This window comes from Erithacus rubecula (assembly GCF_903797595.1).
Source record: "Erithacus rubecula genome assembly, chromosome: 1".
Classification (NCBI taxonomy): domain Eukaryota; kingdom Metazoa; phylum Chordata; class Aves; order Passeriformes; family Muscicapidae; genus Erithacus; species Erithacus rubecula.
In genome coordinates, this window is record NC_136658.1 from 3,347,346 (window position 1) to 3,373,733 (window position 26,388).

Sequence of the window (26,388 nt, forward strand, 5' to 3'; positions counted from 1 at the left end):
ATAAATCATCAGTTCTAAACAGTGACAGAGTATTCCATGACTCCTTAGCAAATAACATAAAATCCTAAAAATCACTGGGTTGTTTTTGATTTTTTGTGGGATACCCAGATGCTTTCAGCAGGCATGTGATTTAACAAATATTTGGATTAAATGTGTATTTCACACATTCTTCCCTACCCCAGATTACTTACACTTATCAACTCCTATTATGGTTTGCAGTATTTTTGTGTGCTACTATTCTTTCTGTGCAGATAAATCACTGTTGATTTGTAATGGTAATGAAAACTCTTGAAGTAGGATTTCAATAACTAAAAGGAAATGGTTCTAGATTTATTTCCTAAGGGCCTCCCTTGTGGATTTGCCTGTGCTGGGGAATAAGAAATGCAAATTATGGATTTCTGTAACCATTTTATAATATGACTGTCATTGCTAAAGACATATTTTGGTTTTCATTACTTACAAAATTTCCATAATTGGAGGAAATAATTCCAGAATCAGTAGCTCTCTGTTAGCAGCAGCAGCTGAAGATGATTACTGGGGAGTAGAGAGCAAAGAATGTGAAATGGAGCAGGGAAATTCAAACAGCTATTGAGAAATTCTTGTGGCTCATCTTCTACATTCTGTTCAGGAACATTTATTTTAAATAAAGGAGAGGTACAAACATTTTGTCATTCTGTGGAGCTGTGGTTGATGCCTTACTTTGCAATATAAATCTTACTCTAAATGTACCTTGGAAGTCCTATTTGTGTTTTGCCACTGGGAAGTACCTTGTGAATGGACTAGAAATAAATAAGTAGCTGACATCTGAAAGTATTACTGTTTAAAATGAACAGTAAGGAACAAATATACTTACTCCTAATATTGGGAGGCTATTTTACTTGCGGGAGGCAAGAGACAGGCTATGACCAGCAATTGAAATAAAGTTGTTATATTTTATATTTTAATGTAAAATACACGCTTTTGAAGAGTATAAGGCACGATTGTGAGCTTCATCTCTACAAAGGATGAAAAATAAGCTCTTTGTTTTTTTTAAAGAGTTGTTATTAAGGGTTATAATCTTTGTTATGACTGTGTAGGAGTCATGAATCTGGACAAAGTAAATAAAGTAAAAGATCTAATTAAAGAGTAGTTTTTAGGGAAGGCTTTGTGACTGAAGACAGAGTGGTGGGACAAGCACAACTTGAACACTGGGAAACTCTTGCTCTGTGAAAAAAATTCCATTTTTTTTCTAGTTTTCCACTTAAGTGGTAGAAAAATCATAAGAGGCTATCTGTATTTTATCTGCTTGGTTTGTTACAGCAGTCCCAAAGCTACTTTGAATATGGGTTTTCTTTTTAACTTCAACCTACGAATACTGAAAAAAAGCTTGGCCTCATTGTCAAAAGCAGCAAGGATTTGGTTTGCAGAGGGACTTGAACCTCTCTGCTTGAGCAAATTCTGCTCAAGTTCTGAGTTGAGCTTCACTTGGATCTTCTGAAAATATGAATATTATCCCAGACTAATATGAGAATCTAGAACAAATACTAATGTTAGTGTGCACTTTTTAAATTTTGTGCACAAATACATATTTTGGTGTGCCCTCAAGAGTAATGGCTTATTTAAATCATGTGCTGTGCATTTTTGTGCTGACTGCTGTCACAGCAGTTCCCTCAGCATCCCATCAATTCTGTTCTCATTTTCTAACAAAATACCCCAATTTCAGAATGTGCTAAACTACTTCTGCTTCTATTGCCCAGTTTATTTAGGTTACAGATATGTAGAATTTAATTATAAAACTAAACTGTAATATGAGAACAAAGCTTTGCTCATACTATCAAATTTTAATAATACAATTAAAGTATCTTAAATATTTGATTATCTGTGTTGCATAACTTGCTGCATGGAGGAAGTTATTAATGCCAGGTTGTGAATGCAGATGAAACACACAGTTCTTTAAAAGGCTTTATTAATCAGTAGGACATTCCAAATTAATTGGATTGTTAGATCACACCATATTAGCCAGCTCTACTAAGCAGCCTTATCTTTGTGGTTGTGTGAAATGCAGCATATTCTTCACCAAGGCCAATAAAATAGGAACCCCATTGTGAATTGGAAATTAATTAGCATAAGAAAAGTCTGGTTAATTTGGAGGGAAGTCTCCTTTCTTCAAGAAATAAAGGGAGAACAGAATTTCAGAAATAAAGCACCAGAACGGTGCTGGCTTTGAGGTGTTTTTATTTGGGGGAGGTTCATGCACACTCTTACATGAAAAGAGACACCTGTAGGTGCAGAAGGATGTGTACATGTGTAGTGATTAAAGTTTACTGAATTCAGCACAACTCATGTCTTCTGATTGTCAGATTTGTTGTTTGTTTTTGTGATATCTATGGTGAAGAAAAATTGAACTCTTGTAGATATCTGTAAGCCTGATGTGCCTGAATATTCTAAGATCTCTTTGAATACTACCCCTAACTGTACATTACTTGGATTTTTCTGGCTTTCATGTTACTCTTGTATTTGTGTTCTAAATTTAGTGCAGTTGTTGGATTTCTGTTACTTGAAACATTTAAAGACTCCATCTTTCTCCTAGTTTTTACAAAACTTGAGCAAATTTTTTTCATTAGTAATGAGAAAAGTTTAAACTGTAAGAATTGTATAAACTAACATTTATTTCTATGTTTTGTGGATTTTAAGCATTTCTTAAACCTGGTAATTAGGATCTCTACAGGTTGCAGTGCAGAGGGCACCATAATTTTAAACTGGGGGAAAATGTAGGTGGAAATCCAGGTTGTTTCCATAGGTGTTGACCATTAAAGAAAATTTCTGTGAATTCACTTTTGAGACTTATTCCTTGTAGTCACAAGGAATAGCTTCAGGTATGCACTGACAGCTCCTTGGCTTGGGCAAATCCCTTACAAATAAGAGTGGTAAATAGTGATTTTTTTAACAGTGAGGTGATTTTTTTTCTCTCAGTATGTTTTATATGTGAATAAAGCATTTTTACTAAAAGAATGAACTGAAAAATATAACTTTTAAATAAAATTATCTTTACCTTTTTCCCAGTCTGCATCAGAATACTGATGCCTCCGTTTAGTTTCATTATGCAGAATATCAATTGCAGTTTTCTTACACTGTCAGAATTTAAATTACCAGAGGTCTGCAAGATTAGTCCTGCCTGGTGTGCTGAAGTTAAGTGTGCTCTATTTAGATGGCCTGCCTTAAATTTACATTTTTATAGGCATGCTTCTATTATGGAAAGTAACTAATGCTAATTCCTAAGGAGGAGAAGGAAAAAAAAAAGGTAATCTTGTAATAAAATCTGTGATTGAGCTTGTGGAGCTCCGGGTGGAAGGATATGCAGCCACAAAGCAGAGCTGCAATGCTCTTGTCACTAACCTTCCTCTTCACCTTCACAGATGGAGCTCAGCAAGTTAAAACCCCCCAAACTTTATTACCCGTGCCCAGCAGAGTAAAGGTTGTTTTTCTTCCTCTGGCAATATTAATGACTTTCAGCTGACTGCATTTTAATTAAAAGCACCAGGTAGCCTCTGTTGGCTCAGCACAGGGCAGTGCTGGCTTTCAGCATCTGTGGGCTCTACCTGTGCCTGTCTGTGCACCCTTTGTCCTCCACTCCTATTTGGTTTTTTGTGGCTTGGGTTTTTTTTTGATGGGGGTAATGTCAGACACCACTGGGAGGTTTTGACAGACATAAATTCCAGGGTTTTTGAGAACTGAGGGCAGAAAATGGGCAAGAACTTGTTGCTGAAACAAGCTCTGTGTTTCATCCTTGGAATTCAGAAATTCCTGTTTACACAAACTGTGTTTGTTTGGACAAATCCATGGCAGCTATTTTCACCCTCATCAACAGTGAATTGCCACAGGAAATGCTCTACATCATTTAATGTGTTCTCAGTGTTGTGTGCATGGAGAGGCCAAGGAACTTCATGTTTTGGCTGTGGAGAGTTCTGACACCCGTGCCCAGAATGTTAAGGCTGGGGCAGCATGGTGCAAAACATGTTAGAGGGGGAAGGCAAAAGCAGAACTTGCACACATCTGAATATATTCATTAGTTGTAGGTACATTACACACTTCTTAAACCACTTCTGGCCAGGAACTTGCATGTGAGGATACATAATAGATAACAAAAATATGATGGATTAGATTCTCTTTTGCCCAGAAGGATAAGGACAGAATGGACCAGGCTTTCTTTTACTTCCCACTATGCCTGGGGAACAACTCTGAATCAGACCATCCAGTTTTGGTTGTATTTGTTGTTTTATAAAGAAAACATTAATAAATAATAAATAAATTGCTTCTAGAAATATACATGGAAGTGCTATGACAATACAATGTGGACAAGATGTTCCTGGGACACTTGTTTGTTGCTATCCATCTTTGCTTAACCAGGTAGATAAAGGCAGAACTGGAAAAACATGAGATTCATGTTTTTGCATGAATGCAATAAAAAAATGAAATGCATTTATCTGCTTTTCCCATACAGCCAAATCAAGGCTCTTATATTCTGTTTTCCCTGTTTTCTTTTTACCTCCCTCCCTCCCCTCCTGTCTCTCTTTTCCTCTCAAGTTTGTTGTAATTTTGGTTTGGCAGGGGAGATTGGGAATAATGAATGAAGACAGCAGTTTGGGGAGTATTCTGCATGAGTGGCCCTACCTAGTTCTTAAATTTCTCAAAGACTTTCTCAGTGGTCACAGTTAGGGATAGGATGTTGAAGCAGTTGGGGCTTTTCACTATTCCTGCCTTTTCTCCACCTTCCAACCCTCCAGTTATTTTACACTTTCTTCTATAATTATATGAAGGAAAAAATGTTTAGTTTTATAAAACCTCTCTAAGATTAAAATACTTTTGTGCAATACACTTTGCATTTGGTGTAAAGAAATTTTAATGGCATAAACACTCTTATGAAAAAGGTTAAAAATGGGTGACTGGCCTAGATTTAGATTTTTATTGCTACTGTGCCTTTCTTAAGACTTTATTTGGGCCAAAACCTGCCTTATCAATATTACCAAAGATTACTGGAGCACTTTGTTTCTTTTAAGCATAAATGCCATTTTAAAATAAAATGTTGCAAGTAAGCAAAAACTTGATGTTAATAGCTAAGAGAGCAGCCCATGGATCTCAGTTTATATTAAATATTGCATGCAGTGCTATTGATTTGTGATGCTCCAGCATAATTGTTGGTGTTCTGGTACAACTTTTCCAGCCAAGCAGCAGTTTCAAAGGCCAAATATTCCTTTGGAAAATAAATTGTTGGAAAAAGCAGAAATCTGTGCAGTTTCTAGCATAACTTTATTTGACATCATCATTTAAAATAACATAACCTTACATAGATACATCACTTGGTTCTAAGTACCTGCTCATTTCAGCAAGGCAAGTTCTGTCAACAGAAAAAGGACACAAAAAGAGTTTTTTTCACAACAGAGTTGGTAAGATTACTTTCTAGATGACCTGCTGAAATCTAAATGATGTTTTGTGAAAAAAGCATGGGTAAAGGCAAAATAAGAACTTAAGTCCTTGATTTCAAAGATGGCAGAAGTGCACTTCCCAATAAAATGGTTTTTTTTTCTCCTCACTTTTTAGCCCTGTGTTTTTTTTAAGCTTCCAGCCAGAGCCTCTGAATCACCTGAGCTGACTCAAGAGCTATTTTTTGTACAAGAGACTAATGTATTTAACTCATAATTTACTACAGTTGTAGCACACCATGGTTTTCTTGGCAGAAAAATGTTTGGATATAGCAAATGCTCTTCACTGTCAGGGAAAAGCTGCTTTAAATGACTTTCATCTGAAATTTTTAGTAATTTTTTCATTCTTTTTCCATCCTGGGTCTAAGTGCCTCTCTTGCATATATGAAGTGGATGCAGGAATATGCACACAGGGAAAAGAATTATGAAATATGTGAAATTATAACGAGGATTTGTGTTGAACTTAAATGCTTTCTACAGAAAGTTGGACTTGATTTCAGTTCATGGGTAAAACTTTATTTAATCTGTGAAGGGAACAAAAATATTAGACCCTACTCTTGAATTTTTTTTTATTCTTTCTTGTGTATTTATTGTGGGTTTGTCACCTTGAGGCTTTAGTATAATTTTCCATTTTCTGTTTCAGTAGCACAGGTGTTACATCAAAACTGACAGTTCATTCTGTGCCTGTCTTTTGTTTTGGTTACTCATCTCCTTTTGTATTTACAATGCTAAGATTGAGTATTCCTTGCTGTGCCAGAACAATGAGCAACACAGCAACTCATCAGAGCTTGAAAAAACTGATTGCTGTCAACTGTGGTGCTCTTCCCTCCCACATCAAAATTACAGGTTGTCCCAAAAATTCAATCTGATGTTTCTAATCTCCAGCAACTCTGAAAGGTGAACTTGAGCATGCCTAGATTACCTGAACTGTCTAATTGGCCTTTGTGAAAAGTCACCTGGTTATTTTCAGAAACCAGTATTGAATTGTGGAACTGAAATTAAAAAAGCACAGATTGTGAGGTTCTGTGACTTGTGCTGTTCCATTTTATTGCTTTCTTGTTAGTGGCAAAGATTAATGGAACTTTTTAAAAGTTGGATAGAAATGAGAAGGGAAGTACATTAAACTACCTCAGCTTGCTGCACACTAATTATTGTGTCAGATCTCATTAGGAAATGGATGCACACAGCAGACTCTACTTGCTTATTTTAACATGTCTGCTTCAAAAAAGGACTCTGTAAATTGGATAAGGGTTTGCAGGTCAATATTCTGCATATGTCAATTTACAAAAGATGTTTTTGCTTCTAACTATCCTTCATCTCATGTTTCAGCAGAATAAGAATAATTAGGGAAGAATTGTACTGAGTTGGGGCAGTGGTGGGTGGGAGAGGACTTGAATTCAGCACACTGTGCTCTAAGAAAATTATTATTTTCTTCCTATTTCTATTTTTGTAGGCATGTAATTTCAGTAAAAGTGATCATAAGACTATTATCAGCAGGTGATAGAAGTTCATGGGTTTTCACAGGCAAGCCTCTCAAACATAAATAAGGGCAGAAATCTTGAGAGGTGGTTTGTGTGTGAATCAAAGCTTGGTATTGAAAAACAGGTGTGGAAGAAACATGTGCCCTTCATGGGGCTGTACATAAGAAATGCAATGCAGCAAAAGTAATACAACCATTTATACTTTAAACTGATAAGGGTTTGTTTCAGTCAGTCATACATGCTCATTGTCAGTCTACTCCAATCTAGCATGGTTGGGATTAATGAAGAGGAAATTTAGTTAAGGAATGAGTGATGGATCTGTGATTAAAAGGTTGTTCTGTCCCCTTTGGGCTGTGTCTTCCTTCTTGGGCAGCCTCAGTTCCTTGCTCCTTTGTATGGAACCACAGATCCTGTAGCTTCTTTATTTCTTACAGGCTCCTGCTTTATCCCCAGAATAATCAGGGTTTGTAGGGGGATGATGTGTTTCAAGATTTTTCCCCAAATAAAAAAATGTGAAAGAGCCAAAGATTTGGAGGTTGCAGGGTCATGTTATAGAAAGGGAAAATTGTTGCTCCTGATTACTTTTCTATTCTGTTGTTAAGAGGAATTTAGTTGGCTTCTTCCTCCTTTTCCTGGAGTTTTGGTTCTTGTCTAGCCTTTAAATTTTACATGACTGACATTCTCATCATAACTCTCAAAGCTGAATTGTGCTGCCATCTTCCCTGGCCTTGTGAATACTTCAACATTTGCATTCTAGAAAACTGGGAGGTCTGTTAAAAGTGTAATTTTAATAGCAAAAAATCCCCTAAAGAGTAGTTTCCTGGCAAAAATCTACCTCATTCTACAGAAGATACTAAAGATTTTTAGTAATGCTCTTTAACTGTGGCCTGCTTTTAATGTCCATTCTTTCAGTGATATTAAATCAGCTTTCCTGAAAGCTTTTTTCAGTGTTTCATACTTAAAACAGAAAGTTATGAGACTATTTTAAATAAATATGTGAAGAGCTTCACTGATGTAGCAATTTTTTTAAAAAAAAAAACAACAACTTGTTGTGTCCTTTATCAAAAAAATACCCTGTGAGGACAGATGCCAAGAAGCTTTCTCTTTTTACTGCTCTGAAATGACAAACATAAATGGCTTTTCCTTTAGAAGGGCATCCTGCTGGTAGGTGATATATTAACTAGAGGCATTGGACCAACATCTCAACAATTGTGTTCAGCTGTTACTTAAAAAAGTGTTGTTCTCTTAGGGTCAAGCTGGCTGTGACAACAGAGAAAGTTCTGGGAGATAAATGTGCAAAGTGTAATCTTTTTGGTAAATTACAAGAGAACCTGGCATCTAATTTGACCTCTAGTTGACATTCCATGACCTCCCCCTGCCAGCTGCAGTGGTTTTTATCTACAGAAGGTTCCAAATAAAGCTCCAGGTTCAGTTGGGTGAAACAAGTCTTATTGTACTTAAACACTGAATTCAGGTACTGCTCTTGCAATTACAGTATCTGGAAAAGAAAAGGATAATTATCAGTTCCAAAAGGTTAAAAAAATAAAAATAAATAATAATTAACAATAAATTAAGCTATGTCAACATGTGTTTAGCTACCACCTTGATTAGGACATGCCCTAAGAACAGGTGCCCACATGGCTCATGTTGTTTTGTGTTATGAACAACATCCTTTTGGAAATCCAGAGCTTGTTCTACATATCTTGGGGAGATTGCAGTGTTCTGAGAAAACTGACCTGAAAATAGAGCAAGCAAAAATATAAATCTCTCTGCAGCTCCATAGGTTGATTTCCTTTGGAAACACTGAAAGCAGACCTGTGGAAAAAAACTGTACTTACTGAAGCTCTCCATGTCTTGTTATAAGAATTTCTTTGTTAAATACCTTTTAGCTGTTTTCTAATGTGGGTGAACCTAAAGGGATGGCAAACCTTCATAAGATATCCTTGCTTGGCTACCAAATAAACTGAAATAAAGTGAAATGTAATTTTCTTTCTCCCATTATCTCTGCCAGAATTTGATTCACAAAATGACTTTCAGTGTAGCTGAAAATGCAAGTAATGAGATGAGGGAGGTGGAGAGTTACTATTGTAGTTCAAATCTTTTCCTTCCACATGCAGGACAGTGTAGGAATGAGATGTCTGAGAGTTTTTGATGATGCATTCCTCAACTGCAGTGAATGGGGTGGGTTTAATGCCAGCTTGTTTTATAGTATAGCGTAATTAAGAGCTTGATGCTTCCTCCATTTGTGCACTCAGAACTTGGGAAGGGTAGAAAGTTATTTTCTTCCAGGACATTTTAACAAGTATGACTGAGCCTGAGCTCTCTGAGGAGACAGTGCTACTTTACAAGTCCTCAGTAAAAAAGTAATTATGTAGGAAGGATGAACAAACTGATATAGTGGAAAACACTGGTAATTGTTTTCTTTTCCTTTCTCTTCCCTTTGTTTTTTTGTTTTTTTCTCCCCACTGTGTTCCTGCCTTGTAGTTAACACTTATAAGGTTCATGTGGATAGCTTTTTTTTTTTCCTTTTGAAAATGCTGTAGATGTCTCATTTTTATGTATTCATTTATCAGCACATTTTGGACACTTCATTGAGGCTGTCTGCAACCTGTAATAGAAGTTATTCCTTAGAGTTTTTTGGCATGTCTCTGTTTAACCTAGAAAATGAGTAAGGTTCTAATGCATTTAGCTGAAATGCTCAAGCTTATGAATTTGCAGCATATAAACTGAGCTGCTACTGATGTTGTTATTCAGCTTGCTCCACTTGTAATAATTGGTTCTTCTGTTCACCTCTCATATCTTATTTCCAGAGGTTTTAGGCTCACTTAAATGGCAGGATGTGATAGCATTGCTGTTGGCTTTCACTGGAGTGTATCAACATGATCCCTTGCAAGCCTGAGTTTGTGCCTTTAATTAGTCACATAGCTCTAGTCTTGGTTTTCCCCTTTTTGATCTTCTGCCTGGAAGGGATAAGTAGCTTGAGAAGAAATGGAGTAATGAATTTGTTATTTGTAGGCAGCAATAACACTTGTTAGGATGGTGGTGGGAGGCTGTTTTGAGGTGTTTATGAAACATGTGAGTTTTCAGTTCTCCAGCAGCAGTTTGGTCACAGGTATTCCAGCCAGATGTGTGCCAGTGCAACAGCTGGAGGGGAATGCAGAGTGGGTCTGAAGGACCCATGAATAAATACTCAAAGGAAGGGTTGTGCTGATGGGGAGCTTTGCAGTGTCATCAATTCAGCTCCTGTGGGTAGTGTCAGATCTGACACAGCTCCTGACACACAGCACGCTGGTAAAAATCACTGATCTGTCACTTCACCTTCCTCTTAATATCTTTAGTTTTGCTTCTTTAGTTTTATGTCTCAGGCTGACTTAATGTGTTAGTGTTTATAAAGCACTCCACAGATGAAAAGCCTTGCATAGCTGCTTTGTGTAATTATTATTTTTAATTGTTTCCATTTGTATAATTTCAATTAGAATCACTAATGGACTAGTACAAAGTCAATAAGAAGTAGAAAAGGCAGGATTTTTTTTCTTCTTTTTAAAGAAAGTAGACTTTAGAAAAAACTGGGGAGAGGTAGAAGAAGTGGACAGATACTCTTCTGGGTTTTAGTCATCCATATTAACCTCATTGACTGCTTGCTAATTGCAAGAATTTGAATATGCCACATTAAAAAAACCCTCTGAGATTCCCTGCTTTTCAGTGGGAAAACCTCAAGTTGGCAATGGTATTTATAAGATTTCTGCCATCAGTGGTATTGAAATGCTTTTTTCCAGAGTAACTAATCAGGAAAATGGGAAACTCTGAGTCATAGCCCTCCATGTGGGTACACATGGCCAGGACCACTGGTGTGCTGGGACTCTGTGCTATTCACTTAAAACTCCACTGCTTGGAATGGGAAAGGCAAAAATTCTTCCTGCTGCTGGGGGGAATTTCAAATACCAGAATTGTAGATTCTAAGCAAGGAAAGCAAGTATAACAGAACTGATATTTGGAAACTTGCGCTTTCTAGTCAGATTTGTGATGTGATGCAATGCACAATTTCTGAATAATTTAAGTGGTAAAAGCAGTCATTTTACTCAGTATGTGCATTATACCATGGGGCAGACAAGGTCAGCTCTCAAACTGAGAGCTGAGAAAATCTACTAAGTATCTCTGCCTGCCCTAAAGTTGTTCTGGCTTCCCAGCAGGCCAGCCCAATTGGCAGGGTTAAAGTTGGTGGGAAGTGCAGGTCTGGCAGGAGAGGAGTTTATGGCAGCTTGGTGAGTCAGAGCCAATGCAATGGGGATGTGACAGCCCAAGGCTGAGTAAGATTAACAGGCAAACTCTGAATTTGTGGAGATTTCTCAACTAGAAATATAGAGCTTGCTCAAGGTTTGTAATTTGGGGCTTTTTCCTTAAAGCTTCCTCCACACACTTTTTCTGTATTTCTAAATACCTGAGAACACACAAACACTTACACTGTGCTATTTTGGAGATCCAGCAAGGTCCCCCAGGCCACATAGCTGATGCAGACAGCAATTGTGCAGCATTACCAAAGTACCCAGTGGCTTCACTGAGCAGCCTTGTAACATTCTGCTCCAGTTACTCCAAGTGTAGGAGGTGCTGGGAAGGGCAGAGCCAGGATTGCTGCAGCTCCCCATGTTTAGGAAATGAACCAACACAGCAGCAAATGAGCCTTCCACTATTAAACAGCTAGTACTTGTTAGAGTTTGATTGGATTATACCTACAGTTTGATTTAGTTTGTAGTTGTAACTTCTTTCCCAGTCCTTGTCTGTGTTATTCCAATTACAAGGAAGTGGAAGCATTAACACTTAGGTATTTTAAGTCATGTCACTTACTAATCTTATTTACTAATGTACTGATAGGATAGGGGGAATGGCTTTAAACTGTAAGAGGGCAGGTTCAGAGTAGGTATGAGGAGGAAATTATTTTCTGTGAGGGTTAGGAACCAGAACAGGTTGCCCAGAGAAGTTGTGGGCACTCCAGCCTGGGATAGTGAAGAGTCCCTGTCCCATGGGTGATCTTTGTCACTTTCAACCCAAGCCAGTCTGTGGTTCTGTTGAGTGACCAAACTTGATCCTTTCCTCCACACATCTTATTCCACAGCAGATCCCTGTGTGTCAACACACGTGTTGATGTTTAGAGCTGCTGCATTCCTCAGGTATTCTTGGTTAATCCCATAAATCTCACTCAGCCAAGTGAGGATTGCTGGGCTGTTGTTCCCCTTGCCCTGCCAGCATTCTGTGTATTCTGTGTTTTATCACAGCAGACTCTGCAGCTGCTGGCAGCCCAATGTAGCACACAGCTATTGTGATTAGCCAGACCCAGCTCTATTGTAGCAGCAGATACCTGTCAAAGCACTGGGTATGCATTTTTTATTATTTCTTTTGTAAGACAGAGGCCAGCAGAGCAGGTCTCTGTCACAGGTCCCAGGTACAGTGCACTGGCAGATTTTTGAAGGGCACACAGCAGGGTTAAGTGTTATGAGCTGTAGTATCTTGAAAAGGTGCAGACTTTCTGTTCTCACTTTCCATTCAATTCTGAAGACATGGGAAGTTCTGCATTATAAAGGGATAAGATGCCCCTGGAAAGGTGATCAGCAGCACTTTTCACAACTGAATTGTGGCATCTCACCACCTGCTGAGGTTTTACTAGTGTGTCTCATTTAAAAAGCAAATTACAGCTTGGCACACCATCCTTCCAGATCCTTGGTGCAAGTCATTGAGCCTTTTATAGTCAATAGTGCATTCAGGGAAACAATGGTCTTGTTCAAGAGTGCTGGGGAGAAAGGTATTTTCTGTAGTGGTGGCTGGTTTCAATTATATTTCAGTTTATTATAAACAGCCTTCATGTGTATGCATGTGTGTGTGAATTATTTTGTGTTTTCTTCCCATTTTTCTGTAGATCTCTTTTCTGAATGTACTTTTCCATCATCTGTTATGGAAGGAATTATGTATTATTCTCCCTGCCTCCTGTTTTATACTTTCTCTGCCCTGCCCAGACAGTAGGAACATCATTCTATGTGTAACTGTTTGACTGGTGCATTAACATGCTCCTGTCTAAATTCAAATAAAGTCAAATAAATGGATTGCCTTACTAGCCTGAGCCCTACATCAGAGTAGGTATTTTTGAGATGTAAATGTTTATTGTCATCTTGTTAGTTTCTAGCAGATGCACAAAGATCTTAGCTCAAGATCTCTGATGCCCTTTCCTTCTGGAACAGTCCCAATTCACTCTCCAAAGCTGCAGCAGAGCTGCCTTATTTTGCCTGCTGATCCCAAAGTCCTGTGCTGGCTAATCTCCTAGGGAGAGTCAATTGTTCCATCTATCTGAAGTTGGTCTTGCTTGAATTCCAGGGTTCATCCCCCAAATCTCACCAAATCCAGGTGCTTCTTGCCTGTAGAAATCATTTATGTGAACCAAGATTTTTCAGAGCATAGCCGGATCACCTGGAGCAGCTCATCTCTCAGTTGTTAAGTACTTCATGTAAATAACAGAAAAGCAACTCACTTTTGGATTTCCATTTTCAGTATTTTAACAACTTCCTCTTCCATGTTCTGTTGTTTATATTTTCCTATTCCTTATTTATTCAATTCTGATTTTATTTCCTTTTAATCACGTTTGCCTCCACAGATTTTTGAGGGATTTACCCTCTTACTCTCATATTCTGTGCCTGTATAGGAGCCAGATGTCACATTTTCCTCTAAACTACATTGTGATTGTCATTTTATTTCTACACAGCTAATAAAATTGTGCTACATATTGCTATGCATTCCCTAAGAAACTTCAAATCACCTCAACTTTAAATGTAAGAACATAAGTAGTTCAGTTGCTGTTTTCTTGTGCTAGCTGTATCAACTTGTACTTGCTATGACATACAAATAGCTGGGGAATTTTGTCTGCTTTATTTCAACAGGCATATGTTGGGAGTTCAATGTTATCACTCATCTTTAGGGTTCTGAGCACCTGTTTTCACATACAGAATTGTAGACCTTGGGAAAAGTGAAGGCAAAGAAGAATGAGTGAGGCAAGGGAGAAAATACTCACTTGATATGTTTAACTTAGAGCAATTCTGTAGCTCTTAAATATTTTTTAGTCTTGCTGTTTCTGATGTCATCGTAAATGCCAACCGTGCCTTAAAATGTTCATTTCTTAAGCACATTACTTTGAGATAAGTTTCTTTTTCTTCAGTTCTGTTATCTAGTGTGTGGCTGGTTTTGCCTGAATGTCACTCCAGCAGTGAGATGTGTAAATGTGCATTGTCAGGTGGCAGCTGTGCATGCCAAGTGCAAGTCCTCCTCTGGTGTTTCCTCATTTGGGCCTTTCTGATCTCATTTTTATGAAGATCATCTCACTGGAGATTAGTATAAGGGAATTTCAGAAAACTTTTAAAACTATTTTTACTATTCTGCTTGTTTCCATGGAAACAGGATCTATAAGATTGTCAGCAGTGAACAGCTGAGAGGGTTCTACATGTGTAGATTTCATTAGGTGATTCCCAGCTGAGATCTGGGATGACCTAAATAAGAAGTAAACCATTTAGAGAGGGGAAAAAAGGACCAATTTAGAGTAAACACTGTATGCATTCTGCTTGTCCTCACTGGATGTGATTAGTAAAAAAAATGCTTATTTAACTGGTTTTGGGTACATGAGTTGTATGGACACACTGGCAGCTTTCTTCAGACTCTTTTTCAGGATCGTGGCAGTTCTGTACAACAAATACAGTCCATGCCTTTGATAGGATGGACTTTTTAACAGTGACCTGAGCTGTCTCAGGTGGATATTTGTGGGCAATGAGGGATATATATGTCAGAAAATTGCAGGTTCACTGAATTTTCAAATGTTTGTGTGTAAGAAATAGTTGACAACTCCATCTCTGAAATTACCTCACTTGCTGAAGCTGAGACTAAACCAGATCTCTCTAGCATGAAACTCATGTATTTGTTCCTCAGTTTAGAATGGAAACCTTCCTTTTGTTGCCAGATAAGAATAAGACTTATCACCAATGAGGATTCACCTTAACACTTGTGTCTTCTTACCAGGTAGTAGGATGCAGAATGGCTGAAGTTAATAGGTTTTGTTCTCCAGTTTCCTATCTCATGTTATTTTCAGGCACAGCTTCTTCCTTCAATTCTCTGCATTAAAGCCAGTGCTTATCCCCACGTGTTTTGCTCAACAAGTGGTTTTATGTAGAATAGGCACCCAGGGGTGCCACTGTGTGCCTGATATCCAAGTAATGTTAAATCCACCAAAACTTTCTCTTGTTCAGGGGTGAGCTCAGAGGTACTGGTTAGGTATGTGCAGGTGCAGAACCCTTCATTTTTAGAGAATTGTCATTAAATGATAAGTATAAAAGTGAGGTAACTTTCCTGCTTAGGATGCAAATGCAGCAAAATTTTTAAGGGCAGATGGTTTCTCCTATGAACTGGTGAGTGAGGGCATGGGCTTAAGTAACCAATGTCCTCCAATTTTTCTTAAAATGGGGAAAAATATCAATAAAGAATCTTGAAGTGTGCAGTATTCTAAAACTGCCATCCCAAGTTACCAAACTGCTGCTGGGCTCAGTGCCTAAATAACTGTTATCTGAGATTAAGAGCCCAATATTAATCCATCAATCAATGTGACAGCTTGTGGGAGAGGTGTCTCTCACCACATGTGAAGTTTACCTCCATATCAGCTCATTAGGAAGTAGATATTTTCAACTGCTTGATGTATCTACCCCTGTTAATTGGAGCAGCTTTCAGTACTGATGTGTTCTAAAAGGCTCTTGCTGATTTCTTAAATCTCCAGTATTTTGGTTTAAAATAGTTTTAAAGAAAAAAATGGAATCAATGAAAATAGACTTCAGTATTATGTAGATCACATAAGTTTAAAGTTGCATGTTTGCTCTTAATAGTGTTCTCTGTGCAGCTCTTGGATATTAGTGAAGTTTAAAAATGAGAGGTTGTGAAGTAGTTTGTAGTGGTATGGAAGCAGCTGAGACTTTATCTAACCAAAATCCCAGTGTGGTTTGTAGCTTGATCTCTTATTTTGTATTTGGATGTGATAAGTAATCTTGGAATCTTCTCTCCACCAATCTTCAAATGGTGTGTTTTTCTATTTGAGTGATTTATTCCTCCTTTCTGCTGCATATAAAATGTTGCCTCTTAGCCATGCTGTTGTTTATTCCATTGTTCAACTAGAATTTTGAAGTCTCTCCTCCAAAGGATGCTTTTAACGGGGTTTTTTCCATAAATCTTGGAACTCCAGGTGTTAGAATTAGCTTTATGCTGCTGCTGTTTCCATCAACATTAGAAGAGGTTTTCCTCATTTGAAAGGTCTGTAATCAAAATGTTTTGAAAATAAAGCAGCACATTGGGATGGGTGAAGTTTGAAGGAGGTCTGAACTATCAGCTTGTCTAAGCCAGACATTTTTGTGGGAGCCACCACATCCCTGTGCAAACATCCCCAGTGAGGTGCTTCTGTTCATTTGGTTTTGAAGTTTTGCACAACTTAAAATTTGATTGAGAGATATAATATGAAATACACCCAAAAGAAAACCACTGTGTGTTTGATAAATTGTTTGAATTTTTTGACTGCGCTGAATTCAACTGCTGCCTTTCCTGTCTTTGTCAGATGAGAAATGCAACTCTCAGATAAAATTAAAAGCAGATTGTATTTCATGCAGGGAGACTATCACAGAGTGAGTCCTGTCAGACTTCTCAGGCACTGAAGTGACATTTTGGGATGTTGGAAGTCACCTTGTTTCCACTCAGTGTCAAGGTCTGGTACCTAAGAGCACATTCTGTGTAAACATACCTTAACCTAGCCATCCTACTGGGCCATGCTGGGTGAGGTATTCAATGTTAACCTTTGTCCAAATATTTTGTGTGATTTTTAAACTGCTAGTTCTATTAAAAATTTTTGCAGATTTTAAACATTTTTCTTGCCCAAAGGTGAATTCCTCTAAAAGGGGAGATCTCAGCAGGCTGGCTGGGAGCACAGTGGAAAGGCACAGGCACAAAGCATGAGAGATCTGCTTTGAATGAACTAAAGCCTTTCCATGTTTGATCAATCCATTTTGTTTTATTCTTTGAAACCACTTATTGAAGTGCTGAGCCTTTACTTTCCTACAGAAGTAATAGATTTATACTATTAACTGCACAGTTAACAGCTAACTTTAGGGCTTTAATTTCTAAGTTCAAATTGAGATATTGATTCAGAGTGAATATATAAATATTTCTGAAGAGGATCCCCTGGTAAGAGGAGGATATTTTGGATATTTTGTTTTCTTAATAATTTTAAGAGGCAGTAGCATGTTGAAGCTTTCATTTTAAGATGGCCTATGCCCATTTAGAAAGCTCTTCTATATTTTAAAAACAACATTGTTTTTTAAAACAATGAGCTACTCTTTAATTCTGTTTGGTGTGGTGAAGGGTTGTTTGGTGTTTTTTGGTTCTTTTATTTTGAGACCTCTCTGGAGCATGCAGCATATCTTCCATTAAATGTGATTTTAATGTTGGTTGGTTTTGGTTCTTGTTTTGTTTTTTTCCTGCTGCTTCTACCCCAATGGATCAGTACATCTAAAAGCCAAGCTAAAATTTCTGGTGGGTTGCAGTATTTTTGTATACTGAGCTATAAATAGTTCTGTGTTTTGATTTTGAAAAAAAAAATCCCTTTCTAGTGCTACATTGATATTGTGACTGCTTAGCAGAAAGTTGATTCTGTTATATTGAAGCTATTTTTGGGATGTTGGTTATTTTTTGAAGTAGCAGATTATATGATAAGCATTTGGTGAGCCTTTATACCAAGTATATGGAGTGATGTGTATATATATAAAATGTGAATGTGGCCTGTATTTTTTCCTTCTTTAATAGCAAATGACTGGGCCCTAACAAATGTTTTTACTAATAGAAATTTGTTGTGGAGTTTCTGAAATAAAACTTGTGTTGTGTTCTGTAGTTATCATTTTGACTACTTACTTTCCATTGAACTTGAAGCAGTTATTCATAACTGAGCCATAGGTGCATATCCATGGGGCACATGGATGTGTTCATGCATCATACATATTTTTCCTGGTTTTCTAACACTTCTGTTATCTTTTCAGTGGGATGCCATAACTGAGATGGATGAGCACAACCGTCCCATTCACACATACCAGGTGTGCAACGTGATGGAACCCAACCAGAACAACTGGCTGCAAACCACCTGGGTGTCCCGCGACGCCGCGCAGAAAATCTACGTGGAGATGAAGTTCACCCTGAGGGACTGCAACAGCATCCCCTGGGTGCTGGGCACCTGCAAGGAAACCTTCAATCTCTACTACATGGAGTCAGATGAGCCTCATGGAGTAAAATTCAAGCCAAACCAGTACACTAAAATCGATACCATAGCTGCTGATGAGAGCTTCACCCAGATGGACTTGGGCGATCGCATCCTCAAGCTCAACACGGAGGTTCGTGAAGTGGGGCCGATCAACAAGAAGGGGTTTTTCCTTGCTTTTCAGGACATTGGAGCTTGCATTGCTTTGGTGTCAGTCCGTGTCTATTACAAGAAGTGCCCTTTCACTGTCAGGAATCTGGCCATGTTTCCTGACACCATTCCCAGGGTGGATTCTTCCTCGCTGGTGGAAGTACGGGGCTCCTGCGTGAAGAGCGCTGAGGAACGGGACACCCCAAAATTGTATTGTGGGGCAGATGGGGATTGGCTGGTGCCTCTGGGAAGGTGCATCTGCACTGTGGGATATGAAGAGCTGGATGGTTCCTGCCATGGTAAGAAAACGTTGTTTGATTTTTTTTTTTTTTTAATTTTTAACAGAAGTCGTATACTGTCATATTCTCATCCACTGTTCCTAATAGTTTCAAAATGGTTTGACTTTTTTCTGTGGTAATGGTTGTGAACAATGATGCCTCAGTGGCTGCTGAGGCTGTCTGCTGTGATTCAACATTGGCTTTGTAGCCAAAGGGAGAGAGTCCATACTCATCCTTTACCAAAATGACTTTGCTGTTTTGCTCAAGAATTTCTCAGATTGGGTGGTATTAGGTGAGCTGCACACAGCAGCCTTGGATAATAGCATTAAAAGCACTATGCACTGTAATCAGAAAATGAAATTCACTTTGTTGTCTGATCTTGCTGGCATTAATTATCAAAATACAGTTATTGCAAAGATACAATGTTGACAGTGCCATTATTGGAAGCCAGCATAATATTGTACATAAGATCAAAAGGTTTCTCACTTAATGGGATAAGGATTTTGCTCTGAAACTTTAATGCTGAATGAATTCCTGTCCATTATGCAAGTGAGTCATATGCTAGATCTGTACATGAGCAATTCAGCCAGCAGCCAAAGCCTACCAGAAATGTCTTCTGCAGTACATTGACTCCACTGGTTTACACAATTGGTCATCTGCTCTGATGAACAGAACTTCAAAGTGAAATGGAGTACAAAGCCATGAGTTTTTTGCATGTTCTTACCTATTTACCCCAAGAATTACAAATTACTACTTTAGAAAATTCTAATCTAATACAGCTACCACGTGTTATGAAATAGTCATAGATTGATGATGTCCATTTAATCTTCTACAGTGAGTCTTTGTGCTATTTTTTCCTGACAGTTTCTCAGAGTACATTTGTCTTGCATTGCTTTGCGTGTCACTCCCAAGACAAGCCCAACTGCATGAGATGCCCTCATAACTAAATTTAATTTTTGTAGTTCCCATTCTGCAGTGTATAAACCATGAGTGAAGGGTTCCTGTTCAGTATGGCCACGTTTGTGCCAGAGCTGCTGGTGGAGATGCATATTTGGACAGTTGGGAATGGCTTTGTGCCATGGGATTTTTTTCAGTGTGGCTGTTGAGTGTTGTGAACTGAACCATGATATGTGTGGTGATAAACATCTTTCAGACACTTTTTGTTCTATTTGAGACTTTGCTTCTTGACTGAGACATGAATAACAAATTCAGAGTTTGAGTTGTTGCTTGTCAATAAATCCTGAGCAAACTTTTTAATACGTGTTAAATAAAAAAATTCCTGAACATTTCTAATTCTGAGGGAAAAATTTTTAAAATATACTTTGAGCTAGGTGGGCAAAGAGTAGAAGCCAGTCTATCTTAACCTGATAAGACCTGATCTATATTTATAAAACTGTCATATCTTTTGGGTCCTTCCCCAAAACCCCAACCCAAAGCCCTTTTGCCCCTCCCATTCCCCTGCTGGAGCTGCAAATCTGAGTCTGGAAAGTGTTTGCACCATCCTGTCAGTGCTTTGTGCAGGCATAATCTGTGACATACTCAGGAGAGAACCCTTTCTTTCTTCTGCATGAAAATAACAGGATAATAATTTTGCATTTTGAAGTCTGTTCTTAAAAATGATTGGGTGGTGGGAAATACTTGCTGATAATTGAGTATATTTTTTCCTATTTACACATAGTGTCAAACTTTTTATACCCCAGCCTGTGACTCAGTGGGGAATAAGCACTTCATGGCAAATATGGCTTATCTGTCACAGCATTTAAAGAATAAATTTATGTTTTGATATTTGTGGAGATACAGACTCTCTGTTCACAAAATATTAAATGGCATAGGGAAGTGTATTCTGCCTTTGTCATTGCTCATCATTTTGCAAAGCAGCAAGAATGGGAATAAAACTAGTCTTTGATCAGTTTTACTGCTGCTGTTTAAAATCATAGATTATTTTCAGCTGCCTAAATCTCATTTACCTGCTTTCCTAACTGGCAGCATATCAATTTTTTCAATACATGTCAGATTTATGCATCACTCTCTGTCTGTGGATCTCTGAGTGTTCCCTATCCATTGCATTTTCTTTTAAAAGCATCATTTCAGATCTGAAGTGTCTGAGAAGAATTCCCAACTAGATTAAAAATGCCCACACCTGTTAAATGTATACCCAAATGTCTCTAGTTAGTTCAGAGGCATATTAATAGGGAATTTTTCAGTAATTTGGGAGTATCTTCCTTTTCTGAAGTCAGTGGAGGGGGAAGTGGTATTGACTGCAGGAGATTCCCAGATATTTGTGTATTCTGTACATTTTTATGGGAAAATCTGGAATATACCAATCTTCTCTAAATTTATTATGTAAACAGTCTCTTTCTTTTGAATATACTTTTCAAGATTTCCCCCTCAAAACCCTGAAATATCAGCATCATTCACATATTCTTCTGTATCTTTAGGCATAATGAATAAACTAGAACCAATGATTGGGTAATGCTGATAAGAAATTGCTCTGATACGAACTTCTGGCTTTGCCAATTCATTGGCACCAGCCCCATTACCAAATTGCAGTTTGGAAGGAGGAGATACTGCACAGGATTCTGGTAAACAACAATTAAAAGTGGCATGTTCAATACTCTCTGTTCTCTGAATGTCAGCTCAAGATAAGAGTTGTGCTAAATTTAGCAAATGTATAATATATACAGGTCATACCAGGACTTTGGTGAAGGTTTTTTTTATAGGAGCAAACAATCATGACAAGGAACCTTTTATAAACTTAACCATAATGGTTCAGTTCTGTTTGGGCATGATGTAGAAATAATTGGATGACTGTTAACTGAAGTTTGACTTTTTAATGATTTACCAAAAGTTATCTGAATTACTCAAGGTTAGGAATTAATTGCAAAGAAAAATTCAATTATATATTGCAAATACTAATTATTATAATAATTTCAGGTTTTGCTTTAGTCCTAACTAATCAAACACAGTGCACAAGTGTATTTCACCAGCCATAAAAGTTGATTCTTCTTGGGAAATACTCTTAGGAAGCCTCCACTTCCCAAGTGGGGTAAATTTGGTGCAGTTGAAGTGATGCTAAGTGTTAAAAATGTAAAACAACAGGCACTGACAGACTCACCTGGTTTATTTTAATTGAGACAAATAGAGTAAGAAGTGAAAATGTGAAATTCAAATTCTCTGACCTTGAGCTGACTGAACAACACTTCCTAGGGATGCTAATGCCTGAACACATGGAGTTTTTAATTGAACAAACACTTCTTTCCATTATTCATCACTTGAATTTGTGGTAATGTTTCAGTGTTAGGATTTCTGCTTTGACAGCTGATCTTTCTTCAGCCCTTCCATCTGATCCAAGGAGAAACTATTCTCATTTCTCAAATATTAACTGTACCTGTAGTGTGGCTTTGTTATTGGGAAACCAAGCAGTTCATGTTGCAGTCATGCTTTAATTACCTGTGTGCTGGGATCAAAACAGGAAAAGAGAGGAATAAAGTATTTTGAACTGCAAGTTTTGGAGTTACAGAGAGACAGTATTGTCTAAGGTTCCTTTTGGATTTTCTTCCATGTGTTTATTTGCTCATGGGATTGAATCTTTACCAGGCACTGAAGGAAGTATCTTTAAAGGAGAAGCATAGAAGGGTTTTTGACTACAAAAAAGGGACAAAATGAGATTAAATAAAAAATCTTTCATGGCTAAAGTTATCCTTTCCACCAGAGTCCTTCCTGCAGCACAGCTGGCATTGTTCACTTGTGCTGGAGTAGATCCCTAAGATACAGAGGGTAAAACTTCAAATTTCTGTTTTCTGTCAACCAGAAACAAGAATTTGTCAAAGATGTTCAATGAGTGGAAGACTAAGAGGATCCACTGACAATTTTGTCTCTGTTGCAGAACAGAGCAATCATAATCCCCTCTGCTTTGATATCTCATTGAAATAATTGAAATAGTTGTCTTTTAATTAGTTGTTTTTTTAATAGTATCTTACTGCCAATTAAAAAAATAAAAAATTTCTTTTTTTTTTTTGGTGTAACCAACAGTATGTTTAATGAAATTTATAACAGATTCTCAACTTTGTGACTCCTCTGAAAGGACTTCAGACTTTTTTCCTGTGCTTAGGCAATGATGGTTTATTTTAAATTTGTCAGTCTGCAAAGCTTTAGATTTCACCATTTCAGTGATAGCACTTGAAACCTTTATGATTATTGGTGATACATATTTTTCACTGTAAAACATCCTCTTTAGCCTATGTAAGGCTGCACATCTGTGAACACTCAACACAAATTTTAACTTTCAATTCTGAGTACAGATAAAGTTGAATGTGATTTGTCAATTCAAGCTTCAGTTCTTAGGTGGAACTGGTAAATGTTTTTAGTATAATCCAAGAACAAGGATGGGACAAATAAAGAGAAGTTGGGGATAATAGCAAATCTGTAGGTAAGAGTATAGAAAAGTAGTTGATAATGACCTGTTCAAAGCTTCTGAATATATTTAACCACATATAAGTGATAGCATATGGAAAAACTCTGAACTCTAGGCCTGTATACATTAGGAAAAAAGAGTATGTACAGTAGACAAAAAATTACTCACTGTTCTGAGGAGACATTGCTGATGCTACTGGCAGCACTTTTACATTCCTGCATCCTGGTTTTAATTTCTAAATGCCAGGTCATATGTGCCAAGCTATTTCAGGCTGTGTCTCTTTCCTTTTTTTACTTTTTCCACTTGCACAACAAAAACATTTTGTCCTTAAGGCTTGCAATTAGTGTGAATTAAAAATAGAGTTGTTGCCTGGCTGAAATGGGAGGTAAATAAGGGATGGTGAACTGTGGCATGGATGGGATATTACTTACTTTCAAAAGGATGAATTTTTAGTTGTACCAATCTGGAAAGATCTGGTGTGGCTGTATTCAGTAATTTAATTTTTTTTTTTTCCAACACTTTTGGTTTGTTTTGATGACTGTTTCTGGTTTGGGGTTAATTTGTTGCGTTTTCATTTCTTTGGATTTTTTTTTTTATTGTAGCATTTTTGCATCTTGTTTTTAGTGCCTTAAAAATCTGGATATTTAAGATAGTTACTGAGTTTGGGGCTTTGGGGGTGGTTATTGATTTTGGTTGTTTGTTGCTTTTTTTTAGTTCAACCAAGTGCTAGGAATTAAGTACCTGAAAGTAGCTGTCTTCAATGACTGTCTGAGTTAATAGCCAGAAAAATCTCAGTGCTGTATAAATTCACATTGCAGCTCACAATCAACCCCTTTTTACCTAATCTACAGATTGTTCAACTGGACAAATTGTAACACAATCTGATTAAAAACAGCTGAAAAGGGATGCTGCTTCAGAAGTAAGGATTTAAAGAATAATTAAAAAAAAAAAAACCCCACACAACCTTTTGCATTTGATTTTATATAGTAAGGAAACTCCAGTGGTAATAAATGAGCAAAGTTGTTTGCATATTCTTGTCATGTTTTACTTGCATTATTTAGACTAAATAAAGAACCTTCCAATAGCCACTGTAACCTGGTTTATATATTTCACTGTAAAAATTCAAATCAAAGATTTGATTTTGTAACTGCCCCTAAATAAATTATGCATAAATAGAAAACTTATAGTTTGCAAACTGAATTAATGTTTGAAATTGCTGTTTTTCACTCTGTTACTGAAATGTGCACTGAATAGAAACCTGCCTTGATAGCAGAACAAGGAAGCCAGCTGAGGTTAAACAGCGAGTTTCAAACTGAAAAACTTCAATATTTTCTGTTTGTACACACAGACATGAAACTTCAGCAACAAAAGCATTCTGATAACTCCAGTGTGTCTTGCCTCAGGTTTTGTGTTAGTGAATATTGCTGGATATTGATCCTACCAGCCATCCTTGATAAACAGTAGACAAAAATTGTCCAAGGGCCTGCAGGGATTGATTTTGCTGTTGTTGTGTGTGACTTGGTAACAGAGCTGCATGATTTGACATTAGCAGCAGCCCACAGTAAATTAGTTATTTGCTCTTGCTCTGCTGAGAGAAGTGCACTGCAGTGATGGCCACACAGAAAAACTGTGGTACTAATGGGAACAAGCTGTTTTAACTTTTCCAGAAAATATAAATACAAGTGTATCTGTACATCTAATCAACCGTCTGTAGACTAAGCACATTGTAAAACTGTTTGTTATTTTTTAACTTTAAGTTTCTCCTGTGTTGCCAAAAATCAGGAGGGCTGACAGCTTGGATGCTGTAGTGTAGCAGGAGGGGAAGAGGGAATGCACTGACTCCATGTTATTGTCCTGTTCCTCTTGCTGTCATAGGATTGTCCTCAAAATGTGTCACATCCCAGAGACACTATCAGAAACTGTGTCCCTCCATTCTTGGGCAATACAGCTTTGTATTCTTTTCTTGGTTTCTATGGTTTTATTTTTCTTCTTCTGGGAGTCAGTAGGTTCAGTTCAAACTGAATTTCACATTAATTTGCCTTGGAAGATGTTCATTGCACTTTACACATGATCAACCTTAAACTTCACCAATCAATTAACATTGAATGGGGTGAGCTTTGAGTGAAACTCTTGGCCTGATGTATTACTGTATGTAAGATTTCAATGTATATATAAAATGTAAAAGCACTGGTTGCTTGCATCTTCATACAGCTGAGGAGGATTTCCTGCAGCTGGAAGTGTGGTTGGGTTTCTGTGTGGGTTGTTTTGTTTTGGTTTTTTTAGTATATCCTAAGCATGTGGGTTTCCTCAGTGTGCTGAAAATGTCCATCTGAGTTTGGAGGTCTTGTGTAACCAAAATGGAGGAGAGTAAAACCACAATGGTTCACTTATAAAGCCCTGATAACACTTGTGGAATGCAAAGTGCCTTGTGTTACTCATGGAATTTGTTAAGAGTTGTGAAAGAGAAATGCTTTGTGAGGAAGCTGTGACAAACCTTGGCCACTAATTTCCAAAGGAGCACAACAGTGTGCCCAGCACAATTGTGCTTTAAGGATTTCCTTGGCCATTTCTTACAGCAGAATAACAGTTCTGAAATAATAAGGGCTTGATATTTGTCCTTGAAAATTCAGTTTCTAGCATTGTTGTTATTCCTGTTGGAGCCTTGAAAAATGAATATAAGCTAAGCTAAAAAATTTTAGTCATAGTGCTCAGTGAGAGTTTCTGAGTTTTTACACTTGAGTAGATTGTGGTTTTTTAATAGTAACAAATCTGACTCAAATTGTAGAATATATGTAATTCTAATTATTTAATTATAGTATATATTACAGATTATAATATAGGTAATATAATTGCTCAGAAGTTCTCAATCTAGGGATTAGATATTTTCTTTTTGAAGGTTTTTTCCTTACTCTTCTGAGCAAAAAAAACCTAAGTTTGTCTTGAAATAATTGAAACATTTTAGAATATTGTTATTATTTCAATACAGATTGTTCCCTTCGAGAACTCATCAAGTAGAGATCCAAAATCTGAAGATAATCACCAGTACATTCTCTGAGGCAGGTTATTAATCAGTAACACATTCACAAATAAACCATAAGGCATGTTCTCTAATGAAACTCTTCCCATAGAGGTTTAGCATCACTTTATTCAGTCAATTAATAAAGCTTTTGTGCTGAGAAATATAATTTCAAAAGTGATCAATAAGAGGTTTTCTCTGGCATGGCATGGCCTAGGAATCACAAGCAGCAGTGAGATTTCTGAGGAGGTTTGTCTTGAATACAAAAGAACGTGTGTGGCTGTT

General features: G+C 37.4%; 1 protein-coding gene across 1 annotated transcript in view; it reads left to right on the top strand.

Annotated features, from left to right (window-relative positions):
• The window catches only part of EPHA6 (EPH receptor A6), a gene marked incomplete at its 5' end in the record, with an annotated part of 346,119 nt that overhangs the window by 61,030 nt on the left and 258,701 nt on the right, over nt 1–26,388 (top strand). Inside the window, one exon of the mRNA XM_079308574.1 lies at nt 18,031–18,694. Coding sequence (XP_079164700.1) covers nt 18,031–18,694 — 664 coding nt within the window. The remainder of the gene's footprint in view (nt 1–18,030; nt 18,695–26,388) is intronic.